This window comes from Oryza glaberrima, chromosome 4 (assembly GCF_000147395.1).
Source record: "Oryza glaberrima chromosome 4, OglaRS2, whole genome shotgun sequence".
NCBI classification, from domain to species: domain Eukaryota; kingdom Viridiplantae; phylum Streptophyta; class Magnoliopsida; order Poales; family Poaceae; genus Oryza; species Oryza glaberrima.
The window spans coordinates 19,832,366-19,860,365 of NC_068329.1; the positions used below are offsets into that span (position 1 = coordinate 19,832,366).

General features: G+C 45.1%; 3 protein-coding genes and 1 pseudogene across 3 annotated transcripts; 3 read left to right on the forward strand and 1 right to left on the reverse strand.

The window, feature by feature from the left end:
* The first annotated feature begins 2,429 nt into the window (after positions 1-2,429).
* Positions 2,430-6,414, forward strand: LOC127771071 (sugar transport protein MST1-like). Its single transcript, XM_052296888.1, has 3 exons — positions 2,430-2,785; positions 2,882-3,201; positions 5,122-6,414. The coding sequence occupies exons 1-3, from the start codon at positions 2,647-2,649 to the stop codon at positions 6,214-6,216; spliced, it is 1,554 nt and encodes a 517-aa protein (XP_052152848.1). The 5' UTR covers positions 2,430-2,646; the 3' UTR covers positions 6,217-6,414.
* Positions 6,415-6,989: 575 nt separating this feature from the next.
* Positions 6,990-8,738, forward strand: LOC127770860 (uncharacterized; annotated as a pseudogene).
* A 1,439-nt stretch (positions 8,739-10,177) lies between these two features.
* On the reverse strand, positions 10,178-16,560 carry LOC127769861 (uncharacterized). The gene is made up of 4 exons (XM_052295523.1): positions 16,247-16,560; positions 15,480-16,030; positions 13,459-13,697; positions 10,178-11,909 (listed from the first exon to the last, which is right to left on the reverse strand). Exons 1-4 carry the CDS (start codon positions 16,345-16,347, stop codon positions 11,355-11,357), a joined length of 1,446 nt encoding a protein of 481 aa, XP_052151483.1. The 5' UTR covers positions 16,348-16,560; the 3' UTR covers positions 10,178-11,354.
* An 8,137-nt stretch (positions 16,561-24,697) lies between these two features.
* On the forward strand, positions 24,698-26,276 carry LOC127770861 (uncharacterized). The gene is made up of 2 exons (XM_052296639.1): positions 24,698-25,979; positions 26,233-26,276. The coding sequence occupies exons 1-2, from the start codon at positions 24,698-24,700 to the stop codon at positions 26,274-26,276; spliced, it is 1,326 nt and encodes a 441-aa protein (XP_052152599.1).
* Positions 26,277-28,000: the final 1,724 nt, after the last annotated feature.

A 28,000-nucleotide genomic window follows, 5' to 3' on the forward strand; every position in this document is an offset into this window, starting at 1 on the left:
ATATAGAAGTTGATTATCATTTTGTTCGAGAACGTGTATCTAGAAGATTACTTGAGATAGAATATATTTCTTCCAAGGATCAAGTAGCAGATGGTTTCACTAAAGCTTTGGCTGTGCGACCGTTTGAAGACTTCAAGAGCAATATCAACATCACTAGTTTAGATTGAGGGGTAGTGTTAGAGATAATGTAATCACGTGTAAACAGGATAAGAGGAAAACCGAACTAGATAGAGATAAGGTTGTTGTTGTTACATGCAAATAGGGATTCGGTTTTCCTCTACCTGTGCGCACAGCTATATGTATTACTGCCGCACGTTTGAGTGCGCTAATTAACATGGATCGTCGTATCAACAACGTTAACCTAGATTAGTTTCTTTTCACCCAAGACGGTTTGGATGATGGTTTTGGCTTACTTGGCGTTGACGTGGCAATTAAAGTCAAAAGAAAAACCTAGAACCCACATATAAGTGACTGTTATATTAAAAATAAACTATTTACAGTGGGACGCTACGTCTCCTCCTTCTCCTCCTCCCCAGTCTCCCTATCTCCCCCTCCCCAATGCAGCGACCTGGCGGTTGGATCCATGCAGCGGCGGCCGGAAGGGCAGCACGACGAGTAGTGGCTAGCGGGGAAAAGGGCAGAGTACGCCGACCTGGAGACGCGAGGAGGGGTCTTCTCCTCAGCCTGACACTGTCCTCCTCACAACAGCATCATCATCATCTTCTTTGTCTAACGTTACGGCTGGCCCGCCATGCTAAAGCATTGGCTCTTCATCACCATCGACTTTGTTGCCGGCTCGCTGCCGGCGCCGGCGCCGGCCATGCTGAATGATTGTTCGCCCATCACCCTCGGCCCCTCGCCTTCTTTGTCGCGCCGCCTTGCCGGCAAGTACTTTTGCGGTCACCCGCTCGGCGCCGCTGGCCTTCTTCTTCTTGGACGTTTTGGTCTCCTCCGCCGCTGCCTCATTGCCAGCGGCGCCACTAGCTGCCGCTTGGTTTTCATCGAACAATATAAGTGGCATGTTGTTGGGTGCATCGTTGGTGGTGGCGTCCTGGTTGGCTTCCCCCCTCGGTGGCTGTAGCAGCCGTCTTCGCCTCACCAGCCGCCATCCTTTCCTCCATGGCCCACGACGATGTCCGCCCAGGGAGGCCGTCGTCATCCTCGTGGTTGGAGACGAGTGAGTCACGGCGATTGGTGCGCACAGGCGCATGGTGTAATTGGGCACCCTAGCGAGGTGCACGGTGTCTCGCGTGCTGAGCACCTCGATATCCGTGCACGACACCACCTCTGGGCACATCTTCTATAGCTTCGTCTTGATCCCATTGATGATGTCGTAGCCCTTCACCGATATGTTCGGCTAGGCCTCCTGCTTCGCACTCTGAATCGACGGGTGCCGTCCTCCAACAATCCGTTGAGATTGGAGAGAGAGAGAGATGAAGAGCCACGGACATGTGGAGCCTACGCTGACTCAGTGTTGTTGACTTGGGTCAAATTACCACGTAGAATAAAACCTCTTGCCATACTATCTTGGGACTTATATTGTACCGGTTTTAACATATGAGAGACCCGTTGTATCTAGTTTTGTGGTTAAAGGACGAAAATTGGATTCGTTGTTAAGTTAAGGGATCTGAAATAACCTTATTCCGGCTGCAAACCGTTGGTTGGTGCGTCTTCTTCTCTGTAGTACAGCGAAACTAGCCCATATGCACGATTTTCTGATGGCCCACTATGACATTCCTCCTACCATGCATTCTCTTTCAGCTTTGTTCCGGCGAGTTGTTTTCGTTACTCCCCTTCTTCTCGGGAGGTTTGTGCGCACTGTGCAGGCGTTCATGGTAGTTGGTGGACATCGCACACAACTCAACATGCCCACACAGGAGTACAAGACGGACCAAGTTGACGTGAAAAATCTCAGCCTTCACTCACAACAACAAACTACTCAAACTGTGGTAGCTGTCGTGGCGAGCCTGAGGGCCGTGGTGTTTCGGCTAACCGCGAGATAGTGCAACAAATTGTTTACGTGCGTCAGGCCGCCGCTGTGATGACAGGCTGAAGGGGGAGAGCAAACCAAGCCTTCTGACGAAAGCTAGATGGGCGTCTGGCTATCAGCCAACCACAAACACAATGTATGTATGTATGCCTTGGTACATATGACATCACACATTAGGCCATTAACTCAGATTCAGAACTAAACGAAGCCACAGGCCTGCAGCGGTGCAGTTGAGCCATTCGATATCCACAACAACATAGCTACCAACCCATGAAACACATCGCAATCTGAGTAGCAGCGCGCCTGCCAGTGAGGATCTTCTCGAGTACGTTTAGTTGTACTTTGTACGTAGGGCCTCTTCAAGAATACGACTGAATAATTCCGCCCCAACAAAAACGAAAAGAAAACGAAACGAGTTGATAAAGCAAGAGCAGCCGAACGAGTTAATTTCCAATATAGTTTGGCACGCGAATACGCGATTGCTCCGCGCGCTTACCTAACACAAGTCCTCCCGTACGTGGCCGTGGATATACAAACACCGGACACCATGATCGATCGGCCTTTGCTATTGTAGTAGCTAGCTACCAGTCCAACCAACACCAACAAGTGCGCGAGTGAGCGCGCGGCTATTGCGTGCCACGGCGTGCCGTTGAGCGATGGCTGGAGGTGGGTTCCCCGTGGCCGGCGGCGCCCCGCCGGGCGACTATGCCGGCGGCATAACCTTCTCCGTCGTCGTCACCTGCCTCATGGCCGCCTCCGGCGGCCTCATCTTCGGCTACGACATCGGCATCTCCGGTACGTACGTACGCCGGCCGTTACACTTGCACGCGCTGCAAAAAAACGAGATCAATCTCTTTACACAGTCTGGTCTTGCTGATGATCGATGGTCAGGGGGAGTGACGGCGATGGAGTCGTTCCTGGCGGCCTTCTTCCCGGGGGTGCTCCGGCGGATGGCGGCGGCGCGGCGGGACGAGTACTGCGTCTACGACAGCCACGTGCTGACGGCGTTCACGTCGTCGCTGTACCTGGCCGGGCTGGCCGCGTCGCTGGCGGCCGGCCGCGTCACCAGGGCGGTCGGGAGGCAGGCCGTCATGCTCGCGGGCGGGGCGCTCTTCTTCGCCGGCGCCGCCGTCAACGCCGCCGCGGTCAACATCGCCATGCTCATCGTCGGCCGCATGCTGCTCGGCTTCGGCATTGGCTTCACCAACCAGGTCCGTAGCAAAACACACTCAAAATCCTCCCGAAATAGCTCTTGTCCGGGCAGCAGATCGATCAAACCGATCCCAAATTCACGCACTACATGCATGAACCGGTCCACCACTACCGGGCGTGCACCGAAACATTTTGAAGGAAAGAAATGGTCGCATTTTTAAGGGAAATGTTATACCATCATTGAAAAGATACTGGAATGTAGTACTATATTGTTTTATATAAAATTTGGTACCTTCATATACTATAAGTATCTTAAGTTACTAAAATTTTAGTGTAAAATTTAGGTAACTCAAAATACTTTCTCAAAGTACTATAAAATTTCTCTATTTCTAAAAGCATAAACGACTATGCAGGAGATATATAGTTGATTGCACAATCGAGGATGTACAGAAGTGATGAAATGTCCTGTGTACTTGCATGATGTAGTCCTTTTATTTCCTTTTTGAGCTTTTTATATCAAGTTTAATTTCAAAGTAGTACTAGTGCCATCTCCGTGCATTGCTAGTAGAATTTAGAAGGAAGACGGACGAGAATAGGTTTCACTAGGTTTAATTTTTTTTTTCTATCCAGTCCTTTGAGATGGGTCAATTTTCGTGTAAAATTAGTTTTTGGGACGATGGTTTTTTTAGGTTGGTTGGTTTTTTTACATGGGGATGATTGAAGAGGATTCCACCTTTACGTTTGTAGAGATATGGAGGAGAAACGGACAAACAATCACTAAAGTTCACCTGTAACAAAGGAATGGCTAGTTTTGTCACTTTCTTTTAAAAATCCTATAGAATTGTTCATTTCACAGGAATTTTGGAGGAAAACTATCATTAGGTTTTATCGCATGTTTGTCTCTTCCCATGCCATAAAGTTCTTATGTTTTTCTATGTATCATCTAAAATGGTAGTTTCGAGATTTTATTGTTTTTTAATTCCTATAGAAATTCAACGAGCATGACACTCTGTTCTTGTAGTTCATAATCATACGTTGCCATGGCATTTTTTATGTGTCATAGAATTGATTGGTTTGGTCGCAACAGAGTTATTTTTTCTCAAACCATACTTACTGTCACCCCAACTATACAAAGTTTCTAATCCTCAAGAAATATAGAGACATTGTGTTTGCTTCAAAATGGAAACAAATTCACAAGCTAGTAGGCCTATGTCAGCTTGTCTGGAATAATTACTTCAAAAGACATGAAAGAAGGATAAGTTGCTGTCGACCAAACGGGGTAGCTGGCAATGTAGACTGGAAGGTAGTTGTTGCGCCTTGCTTCAATTTGTTCTCTGTCCCTTGGAGTTAGCTAGGGTGAGCGGCTGGTTTTGTGTCAACCAATCGCTCTCACGCCTCAGATAAAGATTGCAAGCATCTCCATCTCTCCACTCTACTGATACCTTCAATTGGTTGGGACCGGGACGGCAGAGTGGGAGTAGCTCCCATGTTTCCGTCTCGAGTTAAGTTGCTTTTGCCTTCGCGCCTTATTCTCCGCATGCGTCATGCATGTTGGATGATGATACAATAGTTAATACATACTTCATTTGTTTTATATTATAAGTCATTTTGATTATTTTTTATCAAATCTTTTTAGGCTTGACTAAGTTTATAAAAAAAATAGCAACATCTACAACATAAAATTAGTAAGTATAATAGTAGGCTATAAGCCGGCTAAATGCCGAGGTGGAGGAGAAAAGAGAGGAGAGAGAGGACAAGCGGGCTATAAACTTATAGCCGGCTTGGACACAAGAACCAATAAACTCTGTGAGAGAGACGAATGGGCCCTATATTAATGGTAAAGAGCTAGCTATTATATGAGTAGGCTAAGAGAAGGCTACAAAGAACCTTATAGCCAACAGGTCGGCTATATTATTATCCTTGCTCTTAAATGTAGGGTTAATGTGGGGACGTGCATGACAATTGACAATGGCATGCAGGCGGCGCCGGTGTACCTGGCGGAGACGGCGCCGGCGAAGTGGCGGGGTGCATTCACGACGGGGTTCCAGCTCTTCCTCGGCATCGGCAACCTGACGGCCAACCTGACAAACTACGGCGCGGCGCGCATCCCGCGGTGGGGGTGGCGTCTCTCCCTCGGCCTGGCGGCGGCGCCGGCGTCCGTCATCCTCGTCGGCGCGCTGCTCATCTCGGACACCCCCAGCAGCCTCCTCGTGCGCGGGCGGGAGGAGCAGGCGCGCGCCGCGCTCCGGCGCGTGCGCGGCGCCAAGGCGGACGTGGACGCCGAGCTGGAGGGCGTGGCGCGCGCGGTCGAGGCGGCGCGCGCCAACGAGGAGGGCGCGTACCGCAGGATCCTCTGGAGGCAGCACCGCCCCCACCTGGTGATGGCCGTCGCCGTGCCGCTGCTCCAGCAGCTCACCGGCGTCATCGTCATCGCCTTCTTCTCGCCGGTGCTCTTCCAGACGGCCGGGTTCGGCAGCAACGCGTCGCTGATGGGGGCCGTCATCCTCGGCGCCGTCAACCTCGGCTCCACCCTCGTCTCCATCGCCACGGTGGACCGGTACGGCCGCCGGGTGCTGTTCCTGACCGGCGGCCTCGTGATGATCGCCTGCCAGGTCGCGGTGGCGTGGATCATGGGGTCGCAGATCGGGCGGGACGGCGAGTCGGCGATGGCGAGGCGCTACTCCGTGGCGGTGCTGGCGCTGACGTGCGTCTTCTCGGCGGCGTTCGGGTGGTCGTGGGGCCCGCTGACGTGGGTGATCCCCGGCGAGATATTCCCGGTGGAGATCCGGTCGGCGGGGCAGGGGATCAGCGTGGCCGTCAACCTCGGCGCCACCTTCGTGCTCACGCAGACGTTCCTCGCCATGCTGTGCAGCTTCAAGTACGCCACGTTCCTCTACTACGCGGCCTGGGTCGCCGTCATGACCGCCTTCGTGTGGGCGTTCCTGCCGGAGACCAAGGGGGTGCCGCTCGAGGCCATGGGCGCCGTCTGGGCGCGGCACTGGTACTGGCGGCGCTTCGTGCAGCCGCCGCCGGCGGCCAAGGACGCCATGCTGCCGGAGGTCCTCGTGAACTGACAACGTATACTGTACGTGTTCTCTGCCTTGACCGTGTGGCGGCGCTGCATTAATTCGTGGGAAGTTGTGTAAAATCTGGTTTTCTGGTTTAACGGTTCCTACATGGTTGAATACCATCCCGTGTTTGTCCTCTTGCGAAAAATCTGTATTGTTTACATATGAACAAATCCAAAGTCCGTGTTCTATTTTAGTTTCTTACCAAGATTGCAAGACTTGTCGAGGATGGATTCTAATCTTTCGGGTGGACGTCCACCCGTTTCTTGCATGCCACCTAAATGATTATGAAAAAATTTCAAAAAAATTCATAAGATAGGTTAATATGTAATATATCACTTCACAAACATGCAAGTTCAAATTCGACTTCTATAAGTTGTAACGAAAATAATAAATCAAACTCTAACTAGTATACATATATTCACAGTTAAATTTATTGCTTTTGTTACAACTTGTAGAAGTCGAATTTAGACTTGTATGTTTGTGAAGTGATATATTAAATACTAACCTATCATGTCAATTTTTTTAAAAATTTTTTATAATCATTTAGATGACATACAAGAAACGGGTGGACGTCCACGTTTAAAACAGTTTCCCAAGACTTGTCATCTGATGATACTACTCATCAATACTATCATACTACTTTGCCGCGTACATCTCTAGTAGTGAGAGTTCGGGTCGTAGTTGGGCTTCAGTTGAGTAGGAGGCTAACCGACACGAAACCAGCCCGCAAATCCAAATCTGTGCCTGCGCTGCCTCTCGCCTCCGTTCCCCGATCAATGCTGTCGTCCGCCGCCGCCGCCTCTCGCCGATTCGCCATGCCCCAACCAGCTAGCTCGGCTCCCCGTCTCGACGCTTCGACTTTCCCGATTCGGTCCTCCTCGACACGGTAGCGCACGCGGACGGCTGTGGCGACGACGCAACCACCGCCAGGGCGGAGACGAGCGATGGCCTTCCCATTGAGGTGTCTTTCGTGGCCGCCGACCCGCCTGCCTTCACCCGCTGCGTCGTCCGCTGCTCCGGCTTGACGGCGGGCGAGTTCTCGAAGGGGCCGCCCTTCATCATCGGCGCGGACGGCGCCTTCCTCGTCATACTCGTCATCTTCCCCTGCCGCTCTGACCGACGTTGTTTTACCGACTTCTTCGTCTACAGGTCGGGCCCTGGGACACCGTTGCTCGAGCTCCTCCGGCGCCCCTACCCGGTTAAGCACCTGTCCGACCACCTCGGCATACTATCCTGTGGCGAGCACTTCTTGGTTGTCAACCCCAAATGGCAATTCCACGCCGATGGTCAGGTGAGGTGCGACCTGCATGTCTTCTCGAGCAAGACCACGTCGTGGGAAAGTAAGGTCGCAAGGCTGCCATGTGGCGTGGAGGCGTATATCGGTGATTTTATACCCACCAAAGTGTTGTCCGTTGAAGGACGATCGATTGCCTGGGTTGATCTCTGGAACGGGATACTGCTCTTCGACTCGGTCACCAGCGACCCCGAGGTGCGCCTGATACAGCTGCCCCCGTTGATGCCCATCAACGGTAGGTACCTCAGAGGAGGGGGTTTGGATGATACCTATATTTCTGTGGATCCAAATCGAGATATCACCTGTAGTAATGGCTGGTTCAGGTTCATTGAGATGGGATTCCCGCTGTTGGATGGCAGCACTGGACAGTTAAACTTTCGGTGGCAGGCCACCATGTTCAAGAGGTTGGTTCGTCCAGAGGAATGCCAATGGGAGCCATGCGGCACCGAAACTGACTCTGCAGAGCTGGTGTGCGCCGATTCGTGTTCCCTTGACTTGTTGCCTGTGATTTGGGATTCCAAGGACAACCAGCTGACCTTTACGAACTTGATTTGTACTTACCCCACAATGGATTTGTACGATGACAATATTCTTTATGTAATGGCCAAGATGAAGGGTACTATGCAAGTGGTTGGGTGCTCTCTGTCAACACCGAGAACAAGAAGCTAGAGAAAGTCTCACCCTTTTCCAAGGAAATTCTGTTTTTCCATCGCATCTACCGGCAATGTGACTTTCTCAAGCACCTCGGCAAGGCTCCAGGTGATCTTATTGATACGCCTTCCACTACCATGCAAAACTACATTAATTCTTTGCTAGCTTAATAATGGGAAGCATTTTGATGTAAAGAAGAGGTTCTGCACTAGTACGCAATTAGTCTTATGAATTAGTCTTAAGGTGTGGGTGGACCTTGCCATGCCACCTAGCCTTAACAACCATGCATATGCTACTTGAGTGTTGCATTTTTTTCTTTTGTTGTTGTGTAACAGTTTTGTTGTGCCCTTATTTTTCTAGAGTCTCACTTGACCAAGGTACTGGATAAACACACCAACAGGTAATTTGTAGCTGTTATTGGTACAGTGGTTACACATTTGCTGTCTAATGCTAATATGCTGCATCTTGACATGTGTGCCACTTATTGCTATTGTTGAATTATATCAGGGAAATGATTGAATTGTTAGATACCAATCTTCTTGCTGCATTGGAGCAGCTCCAGAATATAGGTAACCGATAAGTCTATTTCTGAGAATACCATTTTTTATGTCAGTATTGGACAGATTTCATAGGTCACATTTAGCATGATACCAATCATAAGCACACAAAATAATGCCTATATGTTTTGTAGAGACACACATAGAATCTTTGAAGAGAAGGTACAATTGGAGTATGCCATTGGTCTCCTCTAATTCGGCATCATCTCTCGATCCAAAAATTCGATATGTAAGTTCCCTAGTCATATTCCCCCGAGTTTAACATTACCAAGGCAAAGGGCATCCATGTTTGTTTTGATAACCAATCCTCAAGCTTAAAATTTATTAATTCTAAACTGTGCATTATGGCATAGCAGTCTACTCCTTTTTAGATTACGGATACTGAACTTACCTTGTAAAAACCTTGACACAGGAGGCAGATAGCTCAAATAGTGACAGTGGCAGTCATGCTGTTTCCGAATATTTACGGTAATTACATGATTTTATTGCTAGAACAAATCTATCCTTTCCCCAGGGCAACTGTCCAAAAACGCAAAAAGAGCCCCCACCATTCTGATGGCCCTTTTATGCAGATTAATGGGAGATCTTACGTTGCAGCTTTTGGCTCCTATCGATGTAACAAAAAGCAAGATCAGAGTGGCCCATGGTGCCTTATACAAGTAATGCAGAGCTAAAACCTGTTTGAACATGCAAACCCATTGAGAGATATTGTTATATTTATTTTTGTTCTAATCTTTCCAGACTCATGGGAACTTTGCCATCTGATGTTCTGGATAAATATTTCGTGGAGCGTACCAGCTTTTCTGGACCTGAACGAACAAAGGATGCTGCTGTGCAGAGTCAAGGATCGCTCAGATTATTATAAGAGTGTCAAGACACTTAGGATTGGTCTTTTGTTTTGTTTGTACTTAGCAAAGTACAAGTGTGTTACAACGGTTTTTAGAAAAATGAAAAGGCTCGGAAAAAAGAGAATGTGGTGTGCAGACGGTCTACTGAGGCCGCGACATGGATGGAGAGGACAATCGTTCCATGATGGAAGGACGTAACGAGACGCTACGATTCAAATTCGAATTTGCATTTGAATTTGAATATTAGTTTATAGACTTAAAATTTATAAGTCAAAAGTTTACATACCTGATTCAAATTTGAATTTGAATTCAAATATAGTTTATAGACCCAAAATTTATAAGTCAAAAAGTTTACATACCCGTTTCAAATAAGAATTTAAATTCAAATATTTTTTATATATAGTATTTCTACACATATTTTTTTTAACTTTGTTTTTTTATTTTTTTAAAATTTATGGTGTAGTAGGAAGAGAACAAGGGAAGGGGGAAGGGGGGAGAGAGCGTATAGGGGGATGGCGATCGATCGCCCATTAGCTACACCCTCAATTTGTTCTCAAGCACACAATCAGCAAAGCCAAAACCTCAATTCTTGTGAAAGGGCCTGTAGCCTAGTTGTTACAAGAGCATTAGTAGCACCTTAGGTCCTGAGTTCGACTCCCTATGGGAGCTTTGTGCTTTCAGTGGTAGACGACATACCCGTCAACAGCGAGGCGTCTGTGGTGACTTCGCCAATCTCCAAGATGGATTTATCGGCTCAATCTTCGAAGATGCTCATAGAGGTAGGGTTTGCGTGCGTGCGTTTATAGGGATGAGTGTGCGTGCGTTGTGAGTGTCTGCATCATACTGTGTAATTTAAAAAAAAATCCTCAATTACTCTCCAATAGCAACGGACCTTCTCAGAAACCTCCTGCAACCACAAGAACAGCAGCATACATCCTGCAGCAGTACCTCTCCCTTCTTCTTCTTCCTTTCCCAAACACAAACAACACAGACGAGTCACAACCACTTCTTTCTAGCTGCCTCTGCTCCTCAGCGCACGAGCCAGCTGCTCACCGGTCGTCTGCGAGCTCGCCTCTGCCTCAACTCACACACTACTACAGCACGCACAACCCAAGCTCGGATCTCAATGCCGCATAGCAAGCAAGCCCCCTTTTTCTTGCAACTGCGACAGCACACTCACCTCCGTCGCACAGCTCTTCTCTACCTCCTCACAAAGCACAAGCCCCAAATCCAAGCAGCACAAGCACACCTCGCTCTTCTCTGTCTTCTCAGCCGCGAAGCTCTTCCGCTGCGTCGCTGACCTCCCGTTCTCCGCCGACGACAGCTCGTACAGTGCGCCTCTCACCCGCCGTGCGTCCTCCCCTTGCGCGGCTCAGCCAGCGAGCGCACACCCTGCTCCCTCCTTCACGCCGTCTGCGTCGAGATCCTCTGCAGCAGCTGTCGCCGTCTCCGCCGTCAACGCCACCACTCCGTTGCTCCAAGCTCCAGCACCACACACCGGCGCGCCGCTAGCTAGGGTTTAGCCTCGACGCGGTCGCCGGAGACAAGGCTCTGATACCATGTTGCTAGGTGATTGTTTTTCTCCAGAAGCTTCACACTATTTCCTTTCTCTTCTACTATACATATACATTGGTGTAATGGGCCCTGTTGGGCTGAAACACACACATGCCTACACTCAACACTAGCTTCACACTATCTATCTAGATGAATATAAACAATGCTAGAAAGTCTTACAATATGAAACTGATGGAGTAACAAATAAAAAAAAATGTCCAAACGCCAAGTACCCTTCTAGAACTCCATAGCCGACCAAGTGACCTTCACCGAGATTGAGGCGAACTCAATCTTTATTTGTTCACTGGCACATCCATGATTAGTTGCTTTGAAGGATCGACAATGTTCAGCGAAACACCCAGACCCTAAACCTACCTTGAACTTCAAATCCATACACTCATGTTCCATGACAGCAATCACATACCTCCTCAAGTCACGTGACTCACTGATCGCACCATCAAAGAGCCGAATTTCCTCATGTAACCCACTGGTAAAACAGCTGAGACACAAATCAAAACTAGTCTGCACTTCTGATATGACGACTTCTACAGTCGCCTCAAATGCATAGAAAAGATTCGCTTGAGTTATGTCAACTGCGCCGCAATCTCCATAAATGCGATTTCTCACTGGTACATGTGATGTCAATATATGGTCAAGATCTGTTGCACCATCAATCAATTGTAGATCATCTTCCTCTCGTTCTCCTGTCTTGATTCTCATGTCATATTCAACTAGAACAGCACAAGAAAAGTCGATCCCTCGCTTAGGGCCAGTCATTTCGATGAGGGAACCCTAAAAAAATATTAATATTTAGTAGCTCTTCATAGCAAAGTAAGTAACTAAGAAAATATTAACGTTTTAGTCACAATAATGCCTAGCTAAACGGATCATTTTACAGTTGATGCCCAAGATATTCGTCATGTATCAAACAGAACGGTTACAATGTGTGCAAGAATGTCAGAGAAGGTTTGTCCCACGCTATTTATTTGAGTTAATTTTGAATTCCAAAATATTAATCATATAAGCTTGTGTGAAATGTAAACAAAAAAGGACTTTGTTGTGAAGGGTCATTCATATGTCTATAGACAACCAAAAAAAGAACAATTTTATGTGGTACTAAGCAGGAACCAAAGGGTTCGAAACTATTCTATTTGATTCTGTTTGCAACACGTACACTCACTTGCACCTAGTTCATGATTAATACAGGTCTGATCATAATTATCATTCCACAATATAGTACTTGATAAAGGTCTTATCAATCCATAATATTATTTTGTTACTTTTGGACATATTAATCGCATCCCAACTCACCTTCCTCACTGTCCAGACATGTGTTTATAGAAGCAAATTTTTTGCAGCTATAACACTAGAATATTTTAGCTGCCTTTTCGGGCACGTATGTTATGTATCTATTATACTATAAAGAAAGCTTGAAAAAGAGGCACTATGTTCACTTTGAAGACCTACAAATTACCACATTATCAAAGAAAAAAAAACTAAGCTGTTAGATCATGGTGGGACAATGAAAATCATAGTAGCGGCATGTTTCTGTTCAGAAAAAAAATTACCACATTATCAAAGAAAAAAAAACTAAGCCGTTAGATCATGGTGGGACAATGAAAATCATAGTAGCAGCCTGTTTCTGTTAAGAAAAGAAAACATTCACATGAGAAATATGGCGGAAACCATAGACTACTACTATTTCATTTCTTTTTAAGAAAAAAAAGATTGCAAACTGAGCCTACACTATCAAACTGAGCCTAATACACCATTTCCACTCTATCCTAAATTCAGTAATGTAAAAGATATTTTGTGGCTGTAAAATACTCCCTCCGGTTCTATAATAATTGACGTGTTGGACAAGGTTGAGATCGAACTTTTATAACTTTGACCATCAATAACTTTAAAAATATCTAGTTTAAAGAAACTAGGACAGCATATATAGATTTATCTTTCAAAGCACTATAATAAAAGTAAACATGCATTTATTTATTGCATATATTATAATAGAAAAATAAGGTCAAAGATATATTTTGTAGACCGTGTCATTGTCCAAAACGTCAATTAAAATGAAACCGGAGGGAGTAACAACAAAAGGTAAGCTCATTGTTCACCTGAATGGTCATTTAGCCTGTTTAAACGCCACATGGTGGTTAGCCGTTTCTGTTTAAATGACCATTTAGCACAAAATTGGCTAACCATGGGTGAAGGACGGTTTAGTGTTAAGGTGAATGTTGGGTAAGCTCTAATCACATTTGTTCCATGCATGCTGTAAGTTTGATCTTATAATGTGAAACAAATAAAGTAATTTGAAATAATTGTAGAGAGCATGGAAGCATACCTGCTCCACAATGATGGGATCATCCCTGCCAATTTTGACTATATAATTAAGTAATGGATCCTGAAGGTCCCGCGCAGCAATGTATCCATACAATTCAATTGAGCCATCAACTACAGGAGTTTTAGCCAACTTTACTGAGAAAATTTGCAACATGCGATTTGCAAGATGCCATGTGCAAGTTCCATCCCTCATGTCGCAATCTTTCGTGGGATGTGATAACATCATTGCCTCCAACCGAGCTACAACAAAGATGACATGCCAAATTGTAACGGAAACTTAAAGAGTAGATAAAATACATGCATGGTACAATCTTAAAGAGTAGATAAAATACATGCATGGTACAATAAAAATAAAGGTAGAAAGTCCATCCTAATGACTAAAGCTTTTTGGTTGAATAGATAATTCCCGTCTCATTTCACTCCCCCACCTAATTACTAAAACCAGATCATTTCATGTGGGACAACATAAGGCAAAAAAAAAACACCTTCTGTCCAATGTAATTTCTAGTAACCCATCTCAGACTGACAGAAGAAAATAAAAAAAAAAAGGGGAAAAAGAAAAGAACATCAGGTCCCAAACCAAGGGAACAAACCACCATGGTTTGGAGTTGAGGGGGCTCTGTTCCACTGGTCCACAATTGTCCCCCTCAAGCACACAGTCTACAATTTATTCTGTGACACTTCATCGATTGTGGTCATGGTAGAATGCTGCCTCTGTTCAATAGTGCCATCGAGGAGGCATCACCAGTTAGATCATGGCCATCATGGGAATGATCACCTAGGAGGTGGATGAGGCATCCTAATTTTACACCTCTCCCATGTCTTGACTGGTCAACAATTGCAAATAAGGGTGAAATTTGTGAGGTGGATGCCATAGACCGTATAAGATATTTTCCAATGGCATATCCCAGAATAGGACACTCTGTAGTGGCAAATAAAAAATTCTTCCGATACTTAGAGCTGTGGTTTGATATAAATATCATCTATTATGCCACCCTTAACTTAAATGGGAGATATATTTCTATTTAATTGATAACTTCCTAGTCTACTAGACTCCAGACTCTTAATAATAGACAGAATTTCTCGTCTTGTTTGTTATTCAGGGCATGTGGTCAGATGGCCACATGGTGGGCCCCAGCAGCCATAGGACTGGTTGGCACCCTAGGGTTGCATAAGTGGCAGCATTGCTGCCACCTTCCTCCTGGACACAAACCCTTGGGATGTGATAGTGTATGCAGATAATCATGAGAAATTGTGAAAGTATTCATGACATAGAGTGGAGTGTCATATTATGGTACAAAATCTCAATTTAAAGCAGGGGTGAAGTGACCCGGTTTTAGTAGTTTTCGTGTTAAAATAAGACACAGTAATTTAAGGGGTTATCCACGCAACTGAAAACCTTGGGGGGGCTAAAATGAAGTTTTTCCAAAAACTAAGGCCTGTTTGGTAGAGCTCCAACTTCAAAATTTAACTCCAGGAGTTGGGTCTGGAGTGGAGTTGTGGAGCAGCTAAAACTCCGCTCCACATCTCTAGTTCATATTGTGAGAGCGCTCTACCCAACTCCGCTCCCATTTTAGGTGGAGCTGAAACTGTTTGGCTGAGCTCCAGCTCCAGGAGAGGTTGAGCTGGAGCTGTGCCAAATAGGCCCTAATTACTCTTCCCCACTATGTTGTAGGAAACTACTGTCTATTGTAAAATCTCATGTACCCAATTTATTCATGACAAAATTGTTCATAAAAAACCATCTAGTCCATTTAGTGGTTGGTTACTATCTCCTTCATAGTCCATAGCAGCTACGCCATGATTCATGAATAACTGAGGTTATGTGATAATTTTACTTATACATGCGGTTTTCTGCAACTTGTCCACTAATTGGTACGCGAAGTTTAATTTATCATTTTAAGTACAAAATATAATGCACACTAACCTTTCAACATAGAATATATTAGCTGAACCTATAGCTTGACAAATGTCCTAATTATAAAATAGATAACAACAGGAAAATAGATATATATCACTTACTCTCGTTACGATCTGCAATACGATAATCCCATTTCCACCCAGATCCAAAGGTGCCCCTGGTATCGTATATAGAACCATCACGGTGGCTGCTTGCAATAAGTGGCGTCCAAACATGACAGTCACAGTGGTAGTTAACGGCACGATCATTGAACTCTTCATATCCATCGTTGTCACTAACCTCACTGGCCCTTTGGTTCCTTGCAATTTCTTCACCATCTATTAGCTCCTGAACTGCCACTTCACCATCTATTAGGTTCTGAACTGCCCCCCTTGGATCTTGTTTACCACCGGTGACCTCCACAGCTGTCCTAGAAGCATCTTCATCGCCATACGTGGTAGGACGGCAATGGCCATAACTAGAGATGAACTCCTTAGTTGCAGCACTGTCCTTGCCTTGGGTGATGGGAAAGTGCTTGTCCATAGAAATGATATTATCTTTGGTTGTGTGGATAGGATCGTTGGCAAATGGGATGAAGCGGCGCCTGTATGGTATACCCAATCCCTCGCCTTCCACTCCACTGCCGCTGGCCATGTTCCGAGATCCAGGAAATCTATGAACAAAGAGCATAAAAGGGTAAATCTTTGCATCCGATTCAAGTGCCATCAGTCGGGATTGAAATAATTTCCCTAGTTATACTCAAAACACCAACATGATATAAGAACAAATAGTTCTAACAAAAAAAAAACTAAATTCAACAGAATCTATATCGAGAACTTTAGCAAGAGACGAAAGGCCCAAACTTTAGGATCAGAGCAGGAGAACACACCGAGAAACACGACTGGCAGGAGGGTTAAGCGTCCCCGTGACTGAAGCGATTCTTCGCGCAAGCGCCGGTAGCCACCCGCGAGCCGGACCAGAGGTAGCCATGGAGGAGAGAAGAGATCGCGGGAGGGGATCGAGATGCGGTGCCGCAGGACAGAATAAGGCGCGACGATGGGGCGTCGGAGGAGGCGAAGAATCGAGCGCGAGGGGATTTGCATGCGCTCCACGTACGGAGAGGAGGGCGCGGCGGGGGGCGATGGGGGGTTGTGTAGGCGGCGGCGGGCGGCGGCGGAGGTTTGGTCCGGTTCGTGATGTGCGTGTTATGTGTGATCTTGCTAGCCCAAAAGTCGAAAAAAGCCCACTGCGCGATTGTTCACGCTATAGACGCTGAGACCGAATACCAACAGATCTTTTTTAAGATACAATGATTTTTTTTTTAGAAATAGAGGTAGTGGAATTAAATTATATTCTTTACAGTAATATATAATACAAGATAATTACCTTTTTACAAGATAATTAAATTCTGCATCTAACTTTATATAAGAAAAACTACTGGGTGGCTCGCGCAATTGCGCTGCTAGCACCCATACAAAATTACTCCCTCTCTTTCATAATGTAAGTCATTCTAGCATTTCCCACATTCATATTGATGTTAATGAATCTAGATATATATAATGAATCTAAATAGATATATCTATCTAGATTCATTAACATCAATATGAATATGGGAAATGCTAGAATGACTTATATTGTGAAACGAAGGAAATATCTATTTATTAATATGATTTTACTTAAATATTGTTAAATAGCTATCTCGTAATCTAAAGACTTTGAAAAACAAAGCCTTATCATCCCTATGTTTCTAATTTTATAATTTTTAAAAGTCACATCGGTTGTTACCTCTTACTTTCTTTTTTTTGTCACCCCTCATTTATTTTTTTGAGAAAATCCCTTATATACCCTTGAAATTTTAACTAATCCCTTCTATGCCCCTGAATTTTGCTTACTTCCTTATATACCCTAAAATTTGATTTTGATCCCTTCCATACCCCTCCCGTCAGTTGATTGTTAGTTGACCGTCTAATTTCTATAAAAATGACCATTTTACCCTTTGGATGAACTAGAAATTTATGAATTACATTATTAAAAATGTAAAAGCTTCTCACATGAGACTATTATAGTTATGAGTTTGTTGTGCGATGCATTATTTATCCCAAAAAATATTTTTAGATAATGAAATAAAAAATTGTGTATCTATTTTTAAAAAAGTAAAAAAAAGGATCATTCATACAAAGATAGGACAACCAATTTTCATAATAATTTTTTTTATGAATGCTCCCGATAAAAAAAATCATTGTCCTATTAAAATTTCAAATAAAAATTTTAATTTATTACCTTTTTATTTCCAAAATTTATGTCAAAATCTTCTGCACTAATTATTTAGTCTCATTAGTTTCATAAAATGCACGTACTGTGCACTCAAAGAAAATTTTCAATCGCTTTTAAGCTTATATTCAAACCTATAGCATCAAGGGCAAAAAAGACATTTGCAACCAAATGTAATAGTGAAATAATGGAAAATGTAACGGTAGGAGCATGGAAGGGATCAAGTTGAAATTTCAGGGGTATAGAAGAGATCGGGTAAATTTCAGGGGTACGAAAGGGATTGAGTGAGTTTTCAGGGGTATACAGGAAATTTACTCTTATTTTTTTTGTCGATCTACCACTGCTTCTATTCATTGTCATTAAAACCTTTAAAAATTGGATCTTGTAGTTTTTAGAGTTTATTGTCTCATTGGGTTTTGTTTTATATTTTTTAAAGAAAAAAATCATGTCAAACGTTGTCACTATACTCCTCTACGGCCCGCCTGATGACTCTTCTCTTTATTGTCATTGGAATTTTAAAACTTGAACATAATTATTGTCTGAGTTCATTTTCTACTTTCTTGAACATAATTAATGTACTCCTCTACAGCTCGTTCGTTGCCTCTCCGTTTTATTGCCATTGAAAATTGCAAAAACCACCCCAAATATCACTCTAGGTTTTAGATGCCCCCCTATAAGAAGATTTGTTGAAAACCCCACCTCCTAATTCACCTTGGTTTGATTTAGGCACCTTCTCTTTACACATGCGTGATTCCTGGAGCATCTCATGGCGAAATTAGCCAAGTCCCACTCGTCGTGATGATTTGTCGGCAGGTCCCTTTTGCATTAGATTGTGTGGCCTTAAGTTCTAATTAAATTGTACTGAAACATGCTATTTTGGGTCATCTGACCAATTGCAATAGATGAAATCATGCAGTTCTAATCTGGCTATATGATTACCGCTTCATGTTCAAATGTTTCTATATGCTCATTACATCCTAAAAAAAGGATATGTTGTTCAGTACGCATGATATCGGTTTGGAATATATAGCAAGTATACCATGAAAAACACAGTGAAAATGGTCATGATAACACAAGGAAATGATCGCCTTATACAGAACAAACAACATAATCTCTTGCTCCCACCGAGTGGGACTCGGTTGATTTCGCCACGAGATTCTTCAGGAATCACATACGTGTGGAGAGAAGGTGCCTAAATCAAATCAAGGTGAATTAGGAGGTGGGAATTTGCAACAAATCTTCTTATGGGGAGGCATCTCAAACTCAGAGTGATATTTGGGGTGGTTTTTGCAATTTTCCCTACTTTTTATAAGTCCCGCCAACCGTTGTGACCGTGCTACTTAATGTCATGTTCGTCGTCCCTCCTTTTAATCGTCATTGCGATTCCATTTGGGGTTTCTTTAATAGTTTTTAGATATTGCATCAACCTCCACCACTCTACTCCTTTATAGGCAATGTTACTTCTCTCATATTTATTGTCATTTGTCATTGATGTGTTCTATATTATTTTTTTAAAAAAAAATCATATTTTCATTACAATATTTTTTATTTATAAATTATATTCCTACTTGAACTCTTATAATTATTTTTTCTATTTTCAGAATTTTTTTATTTGTTATTCTGAATTTCAATTAATCTTGTTATGTGTTCTAGATGGTCTCTTCTTTCAATGGTATTTATTTTTTATTACGAATTTTAGTTATTTATAAATTGTATTACTATTTGAACCCCTATTTTTATTTTTCTAATTTCGAAATTTATTTTATTTTTAATTTTTAATTTTTATTTTAATTAATCTCATATTATGTTCTATATGGACTATTCTTTTCATATTCCTTATTTTTAATTTTTTGTTTCAGATGTTTCAAAATTATATTCCTATTCTAACTCTATTTTTAAAATTTCTAATTTAGGATTTTATTTTATTTTTTATTCCGAATTATAATTAATCTCGTATTGGATTGTTATACGTACTTTTCTAAAATTGTATTCCTACTTGACCTCTTCTTTTTCTTTTTCTAATTTCAGATTTTATAGTATTTTTATTTCAAATTTTAGTTAATCTTATTGGGTTCTTATATGTACTCTTCTTTCAATATTGCTTATTGTTAATTCCGAATTTCAGTTATTTTTAAAATGTATTCCTACTTGGACCCTTCTTTTCCTTTTCTCCGATTAATGAGGGAATTTTTAGCCTCCACAATGAACGTGTTGCCTCCTTTCAAAGTTATTTCAATAATATAATATATGTTCGAATTGCATCCCTGAATTATTGGGTGAGTACGAATAATCCCCCTAAACTTGAAAACTAGACATCGTTCATCCTGAACTTTTAATACCAGACGAATTCCCCTCCCCAAAGTTCCAGCGCCACCGTGTTCGCCGCCCTCACCGTCGGCTAGGGATTTGATTGGAGAATTTTCAGAATATGCCATTCGATTTGCACCACTTTCAATATTTGTCACTCAATTCGCAATACTTTTAGAACATGCTACCGAGGACATGAATTGTTTCATTCCATGCCACTGAGGACGTGAATTATTTCATTCCATGCCATTCCATCCCTTCGAAGCCGCGCGGCATTGCAAGTCCATGTCGCGTCGTCCGTCCACCTCATCTTGCCACCGCAAGCAAGCTCTTCCTCCCCCACGCCAATGGAGCTAGCTTCTCATCGCACATGCTAATGCCATTATAGGATTCAATATCATCACCGCCACCGGGGATGTGGCGTCCGCGGAGGACGGCATCGGCGAGGACCCGCATTGAAGAGGAGAAACTAGAGGAGGTGGATGATAGCGACATTGTGGTGACGGCGGAGTAGGCGGGAGATGCGGCGCGGTGCCACACGAGGGGGAGTAGGGGTGGGCCATCCGCGGAGGATGGCGGCGGCAAGGGCTCGTGCCAAGGAGGAGAAATTGGAGGAGGTGGATGATAGTGACATTGCAGCGACAACGAAGTAGGCAGGAGATGGAGGAGCAGGGGTGGGCCGTCCGCGGAGGACCGTGGTTATGGGCGTCGTTCCATGCGGAGTCTGCAACGTTGACGGTGCAGCGTCTGCGAAGCTCGGGGGTGGGCCAGGCATGGCAAGACAGCGTCAGGAGGAGCTCTCGTCGGCGTGGGAAGGAGGAGCTCACCGGCGGCGACAAATGAGGCGTACGGACAACACGTCAGGCGACATGTGGCTTCGGAGGGATGAGTGGCACGGAATGAAACAATTCGCGTCCTCGGTGGCATATTCAGAAAGTGTCATGAATTAAGTGGCAAACCTAGATGGTGCGAATCCAATGACATATTCTAAAAATTCTCCACTTTTCAAATAGAGGGGGAGAAGGGATTTCCTGGGAGAGCGAGTAGATTGCCATGCTGGCAAGCAACATGTGCTATTAAAAAAAGACACGAATATTAGGGAATGACCTAATATCAAATAATTAGGAGTGAGGTTTTGAACCTAGGTCGTCTAGCCCACCACCTCGTGGAGCTACCCGGAAGACCCCTGTGCGTTTCTTGCCTCATGTGTTATTTAAACCATAAATCACTTGCAACAGTGCTGTGGGGAGTTTTCAACACTTGAGCTAGTAGGATGGGAGCAGCCAATGTTGGATTTTTCAACACTTGATTTCGATTGAAAAAGACAAGTGAACTAGGACCTACTCCATGATTCAAAAGTTATAAAAGAGGGATATGTATTTTCATCACTCGAGATGACATTCCCTCGTTATTTGTATGTCATCTAAATAGTTATTAAAAATTTTGAAAAAAATGATAATATAGATTAATATAAAATATATCACTCCACGAACATGCAAGACCAGATTCAACTTCTACAAGCTGCAACAAAAAGAACAAATTAAACGGAAAATAGTTATCATACATTTGCAATTATATTTGTTATTTTCGTTACAACTTGTAGAAGTTGAATTCAAACTTGTATATACGTGGAGTGATACATTTCATATCAATCTATGCTGCCATTTTTTTTAAAAATATTTTATGACTATTTAGATTGCATGGATGAAACGAGGGGATATCTCCTCGAGCGATAAATCACTTTCCCCAGCAGATGGACAAAAGTGCAATTACACATGGCGCTAATGCGCGACCAGTCGGGGCGCGCGCGGCGCCTCAGCTGGTACTAATACTACCTGTACTACTACTTGCAGTACTAATACTACCATTACTGTTACTACTAGGACTACTACTAGTAGTATGTATTACTACTACTAATCTACATACGTATATATATGTGTAACTTTGCACACTCGTATATAAATTTTATATACGTGTATAAAAATTGGTATATGTACGTATAAAAATCCAGAAAATACATGTATATAAAGTTTTATATGCGTACCCGGAGTGTAAAAAACCAGAAAGAAAAAAAAACCGGAACAGAAAAAAAACAGAACAGAAAACCGCAAAAAAAGGGAAAAGAAAAAAAAACGCATTAGCAATTTCGATTACACAATCGTGAAACATCAATCTCAATCTCGATCAGTCACTTAGGTTTGTTCGTTGAGATTTGCTACTGTCCAGCACTTGGTACCCCAAGGTACCAGTACCATCAGGTACTAAAACAAATCTAGCCATCCAATGTCTAGGGGTAGGATTGGGAATGAGTAAAAATCTCTTCCAATATTGAATCAATTAATCTCGTTCCTGAGTACTTCGTCAAAATGGAAAAATTCTCATTCTTGGACACCGCCGCATGCTTGTGTCCATTGTTTCCTCCCTCATATGCGCGTCTTTGCAGCTCTTCCTTGCGGCCGGCGCCGCCGCCTGGTCCGACGACTCGCCACCACTGTCGTGGTGCTTGATCCGACAACTCCATGACCAATTCGCTGTCTCGGCCGCCAACACCCCCCCGCCGTTGCCGTGGCACCTGGTCCAACCTCTCCACGGCCACCTCGCCGTCGCGGCCGGCAACGCCCCAATCGCCACCGCAGTCACCCGCCATGGCCGTCGACGCCAAGACTGGATCTCGTAGAGTTGTAGGCCACACATGCCACACACTGCCGCGGATCCCGCAGCCCTGCCGTCGACGCCGGGATCGGATCTCACAGCACGTCGTCGCCGACGCTAGCCCTGTGATGCTCCCCGATGCTCGCCACCGCCCGACCACCGTCGAAGCTAGGGCTGGATCTCGCAGGCTGCACGCCACCTCAAACCCTTGAACCCCGCAGGCCGCAGCTCGCCGCCGCGGCCATCAACGCCGGCCCCAGACCTCGCCGTCCGTTGATGCCACCGTCGATGCTGGCCCCGCGGCGCACCTCGCTGCCTACCGCCGCTATCGACATTGGGTCTGGAACCCGCAGTCTGGTGCCACCGTCAACACCCCACCGCGCACCCCGGAGCCGGCGTCTCGCCCTTACATGCGAAAAGTCTATACTACCCTTCCACCTCTCTTCAAGAAACGGTAGCACTATAAGGGCTAAAATGGTACCGCACGGTACCGAGTAATCTCAACCGTTTGATCTGTCCCAACTAACGGCTAGGATTTGGTACTGCCTCCCTCTGCTGGACGGTAGCAAATCTCTTGTTCGTTTCGTCCTCGCACCTCGCTCCTCTTCAGCTGCTCCTGCGGCGCGAACCGCTTCCAGTACCAGTGTCGCGCCCAGACGGTGGGCATGGACTCGAGCAGGAAGACGGCGATGAAGGCGGTCATGACGGCGACCCACGCGGCGTAGTAGGCGAAGGTGCCGTACCTGAACCGGCATAGCATGGCGAGGAACGACTGCGTCTGCACGAAGGTGAGGCCGAGGCCGATGGACACGTTCATCGCCTGCCCCGCCGACCGGATGTCCACCGGGAATATCTCGCCGGGGATCACCCACCCCAGCGGCCCCCACGACCACGCCCGCCGTTGCGATGACGACGTACGCCGACGGCGAGGAAGAACTGGAACCCGGCCGTGAGCGAGCCACGCCACCGCGTCGGGGCCATATCTCGGCGATGAAGAGAAGAGCCGCCTGCCATTTCGTCCAAAACCAAACGACATGATCAAAACCGTCGTGCAACGCGCGGTGCACCGCACCAGCGCTCGTGTGGTACGTAGTCGCCGCGCGCGCAACGTGGTAGTGGACAGTGACGCCGTGGCGCGGCCTCTGGCGAGGCAGGCATGCATGCGGCTATGCTGGTACAGGTCACCGCGCCAGGCCACCACCACCGGTGGATCAGTTGCACCGAATAGACCTACTTTAATTCAGTCAACAATTCCCACCGCAACACACACGCCCTTTAGTTTACTCAATGATTTCTCAATTCTTTCTGCTCTGTCCGCATAACAGTGATAAAGCTGTTAGTTACCCTGGCATTTGTCAACACTGATACCCATAAGTCATGCCTGTGTCAATGTGGGGACGTGCATGACAATTGACAATGGCATGCAGGCGGCGCCGGTGTACCTGGCTGAGACGGCGCCGGCGAAGTGGCGTGGGGCGTTCACGACGGGGTTCCAGCTCTTTCTCGGCATCGGCAACCTGGCGGCCAACCTGACAAACTACGGCGCGGCGCGCATCCCGCGGTGGGGGTGGCGTCTCTCCCTCGGCCTGGCGGCGGCGCCGGCGTCCGTCATCCTCGTCGGCGGCCAAGGACGCCATGCCGGAGGTCCTCGTGAACTGACAACGTATACTGTACGTGTTCTCTGCCTTAACCGTGTGGCGGCGGTGCATTCCTGGGAAGTTGTGTAAAATCTGGTTTTCTGGTTTAATGGTTCATACATGGTTGAATACCATCCCGTGTTTGTCCTCTTGCGAAAAATCTGTATTGTTTACGTACATATGAACGAATCCAAAGTCCGTGTTCTCTTTTAGTTCATACCAAGATTGCGATACTTGTCATCTGATGATTCATATAGAACTGAGATATGTTAATGGGAGTTTTGTAATTGGTCTTAATCAAGTTAAATGGACAAAAAAACTGTTTAAACGTACCTTCTCATCAATACTACTCCGACACGAAACCAGTAGTGAGAGTTCGGGTCATACTACTCCGACACGAAACCATCAATACTACTCCGACACGACACGGAGTATCATACTACTTTGCCGCGGGTAATCCCGTTCCCCGATCAATGCTGTCGTCCGCCGCCGCCTCTCGCCGATTCGCCATGCCCCAACCAGCTAGCTCCGGCTCCCCGTCTCGACGCTTCGGCTTTCCCGATTCGGTCCTCCTCGACACGGTAGTGCACGCGGACGGCTGTGGCAACGATGCAACCACCGCCAGGGCGGAGACGAGCGATGGCCTTCCCGTCGAGGTGTCTTTCGTGGTCGCCGACCCGCCCGCCTTCACCCGCTGCGTCGTCCGCTGCTCCGGCTTGACGGCGGGCGAGTTCTTGAAGGAGCCGCCCTGCATCATTGGCGCGGACGGCGCCTTCCTCCTCATACGCGTGATCTTCCCCCGCCGCCTTGAACGACGCTGCTTCACCGACTTCTTCGTCTATAGGTCGGGCCCTGGGACACCGTTGCTCGAGCTCCTCCGGCGCCCCTATCCGGTTGAACACCTGTCCGACCACCCTGGCATATTATCCTGTGGCGAGCACTTTTTGGTCGTCGACCCCAGATGGCTATTCCACCCAGATGGTCAGATGAGGTACAACCTGCATGTCTTCTCGAGCAAGACCACGTTGTGGGAAAGTAAGGTCGCAAGGCTGGCTTGTGGCATGGAGGCGTATCTCGGTGATTTTGTGCCCACCAAAGTGTTCTCCGTTGAAGGAGGATCGATGGCCTGGGTTGATCTCTGGAACGGGATACTGCTTTTCGACTCCGTTGCCAGCGACCCCGAGGTGAGCCTGATACAGCTGCCCCCATTGATACCCATCAATAATAGGTATCTCAGAAGAGTGAGTTTCGATGATGGCTTGTGTTGTCTGGATCCTATTCGGGATGTCACCTGTAGTAACGGCTGCTTCAGGTTCATTGAGATGGGATTCCCGCTGTTGGATGCCTGCACTGAACAGTTAACCTTTCGGTGGAAGGCCACCATGTTCAAGAGGCTGGTTCGTCCGGAGGAATGCCAATGGGAGTCATGCGGCACCGAAACTGACTCTGCAGAGCTGTCGCGCGCTGACTCGTGTTCGTTTTCCCCTGACTTGTTGCCTGTGATCTGGGATTCCAAGGACAACCAGCTGACCTTTACGAACTTGATTTGTACTTACCCTACAATGGATTTGTACGATGACAATATTCTTTATGTAATGGCCAAGATGAAGGGTACTGATCCAAGTGGTTGGGTGCTCTCTGTCAACACCGCGAACAAGAAGCTAGAGAACGTCTCACCCTTTTCCGAGGAAATTCTATTTTTCCGTCGCATCTATCGGCAATGTGACTTTCTCAAGCACCTCGGCAAGGCTCCAGGTGATCTTATTGATACGCCTTCCACTACCATGCAAAACTATATTAATTCTTTGCTAGCTTAATAATGGGAAGCATTTTGATGTAAAGAAGAGGTTCTGCACTAGTACACAATTAGTCTTATGAATTAGTCTTAAGGTGTGGGTGGACCTTGCCATGTCACCTAGCCTTAACAACCATGCATCTGCTACTTGAGTGTTGCATTTTTTTTCTTGGTTGTTGTGTAATAGTTTTGTTGTGCCCTTATTTTCTTTAGAGTCTCACTTGACCAAGGTACTGGATAAACACACTAACAGGTAATTTGTCCTCCCTCCATCACAAAATATAAACATTTTTAAACCCTAATATAGTCTCTGAGATACTACTTTGACCAACAATATCTATAAAAGTAAAATATTTTAAATAAAAAGAGTTGCATATTATGATTGTTTGTTTAATAATAAATCTAGTAACATCAATTTTATATGATTGATCTTTTTTTTTGCTATTAATTGTCAAAGTTAAGAATGTTTGACTTGTCACTATGCTAAAAATGCTTATATTTTGAAACGGATGGAGTAGCTGTTATTGATACAGTGGTACACATTTGCTGTCTAATGCTAATATGCTAATCGGCAGATTTTTGACCACAAGGAGGCAGCAACGTCACACCTCCTTGCAAAGATAAAAGAGGAGGCCGATTTGTGGGCCCTAGCCGGTGCTAAGCGCCTTAGAGAGCTTATCATGTGCCTTATATAGTGTACAGTTTTTCCTGGTTCTTGCTTTTCTTTTGCCCTTAGGGGCTGTATTTTTCTCCTGCTATATTTAATGAAAAAGCATAATCTCGTGCGGTTTCTGTTCAAAAAATTGTTGAATTATGTCAGGGAAATGATTGAATTGTTAGATACCAATTTTCTTGCTGCATTGGAGCAGCTCCAGAATATAGGTAACCGATAAGTCTATTTCTTGAGAATACTATTTTTTCTGTCAGTATTGGACAAATTTCATAGGTTACATTTAGCATGATACCAATCATAAGCACACGAAATAATGCCTATATATTTTGTAGAGACAAACGTAGAATCTTTGAAGAGAAGGTACAATTGGAGTATGCCATTGGTCTTCTCTGATTCGGCATCATCTCTCAATCCAAAAATTCGATATGTAAGTTCCCTAGTCATATTTCCCGAGTTGACCAGGGCAAAGGACATCCATGTTTGTTTTGATAACCAGGCTGCGTTCGGGAGGAGGGGTTGGGGAACCCTCCTCCCCTGCATGCAAAACAAAGCACGTGTTATTACATAATTAATTAAGAATTAGCTAAATTTTTTTAAAAAAATGGATTATTTTGATTTTTTAAAGTAACTTTCGTATAGAAACTTTTTTAAAAAAACACACTGTTTAGCAGTTTGAAAAACGTGTACGCGGAAAACGAGAAGGAGGGGTTGGGAACTCGAAGGTAAGAACAGAGCCCAATTCCTCAAAGCTTAAAATTTATTAGTTCTAAATTGTGCATAATGGCATAGCACTCTACTCCTTTTTAGATTACGGATACTAAACTTACCTTGTAAAAACCTTGACACAGGAGGCAGATAGCTCAAATAGTGACAGTGGCACGTATGCTGTTTCCGAACACTTACGGTAATTACATGATTTTATTGCTAGAACAGATATATCCTTTCCCCAGGGCAACTTTCCAAAAACGCAACAAAAAAAAAACCCCACCATTCTGATGGCCTTTTTTTATGCAGATTAATGGGAGATCTTACGTTGCAGCTTTTGGCCCCTATTGATGTAACAGAAAGCAAGATCAGAGTGGCCCACGGTGCCTTATACAAGTAATGCAGAGCTAAAACCTGTTTGAACATGCAAACCCATTGAGAGAATTTATTGTATTTATTTTGTTCTAATCTTTCCAGCCTCAAGGGAACTTTACCATCTGATGTTCTGGATAAAAATTTCGTGAAGTGTACCAGCTTTTCTGGACCTGAACAAAAAAAAGGATGCTGCTGTGTAGAGTCAAGGATCGCTCAGATTATTTATAA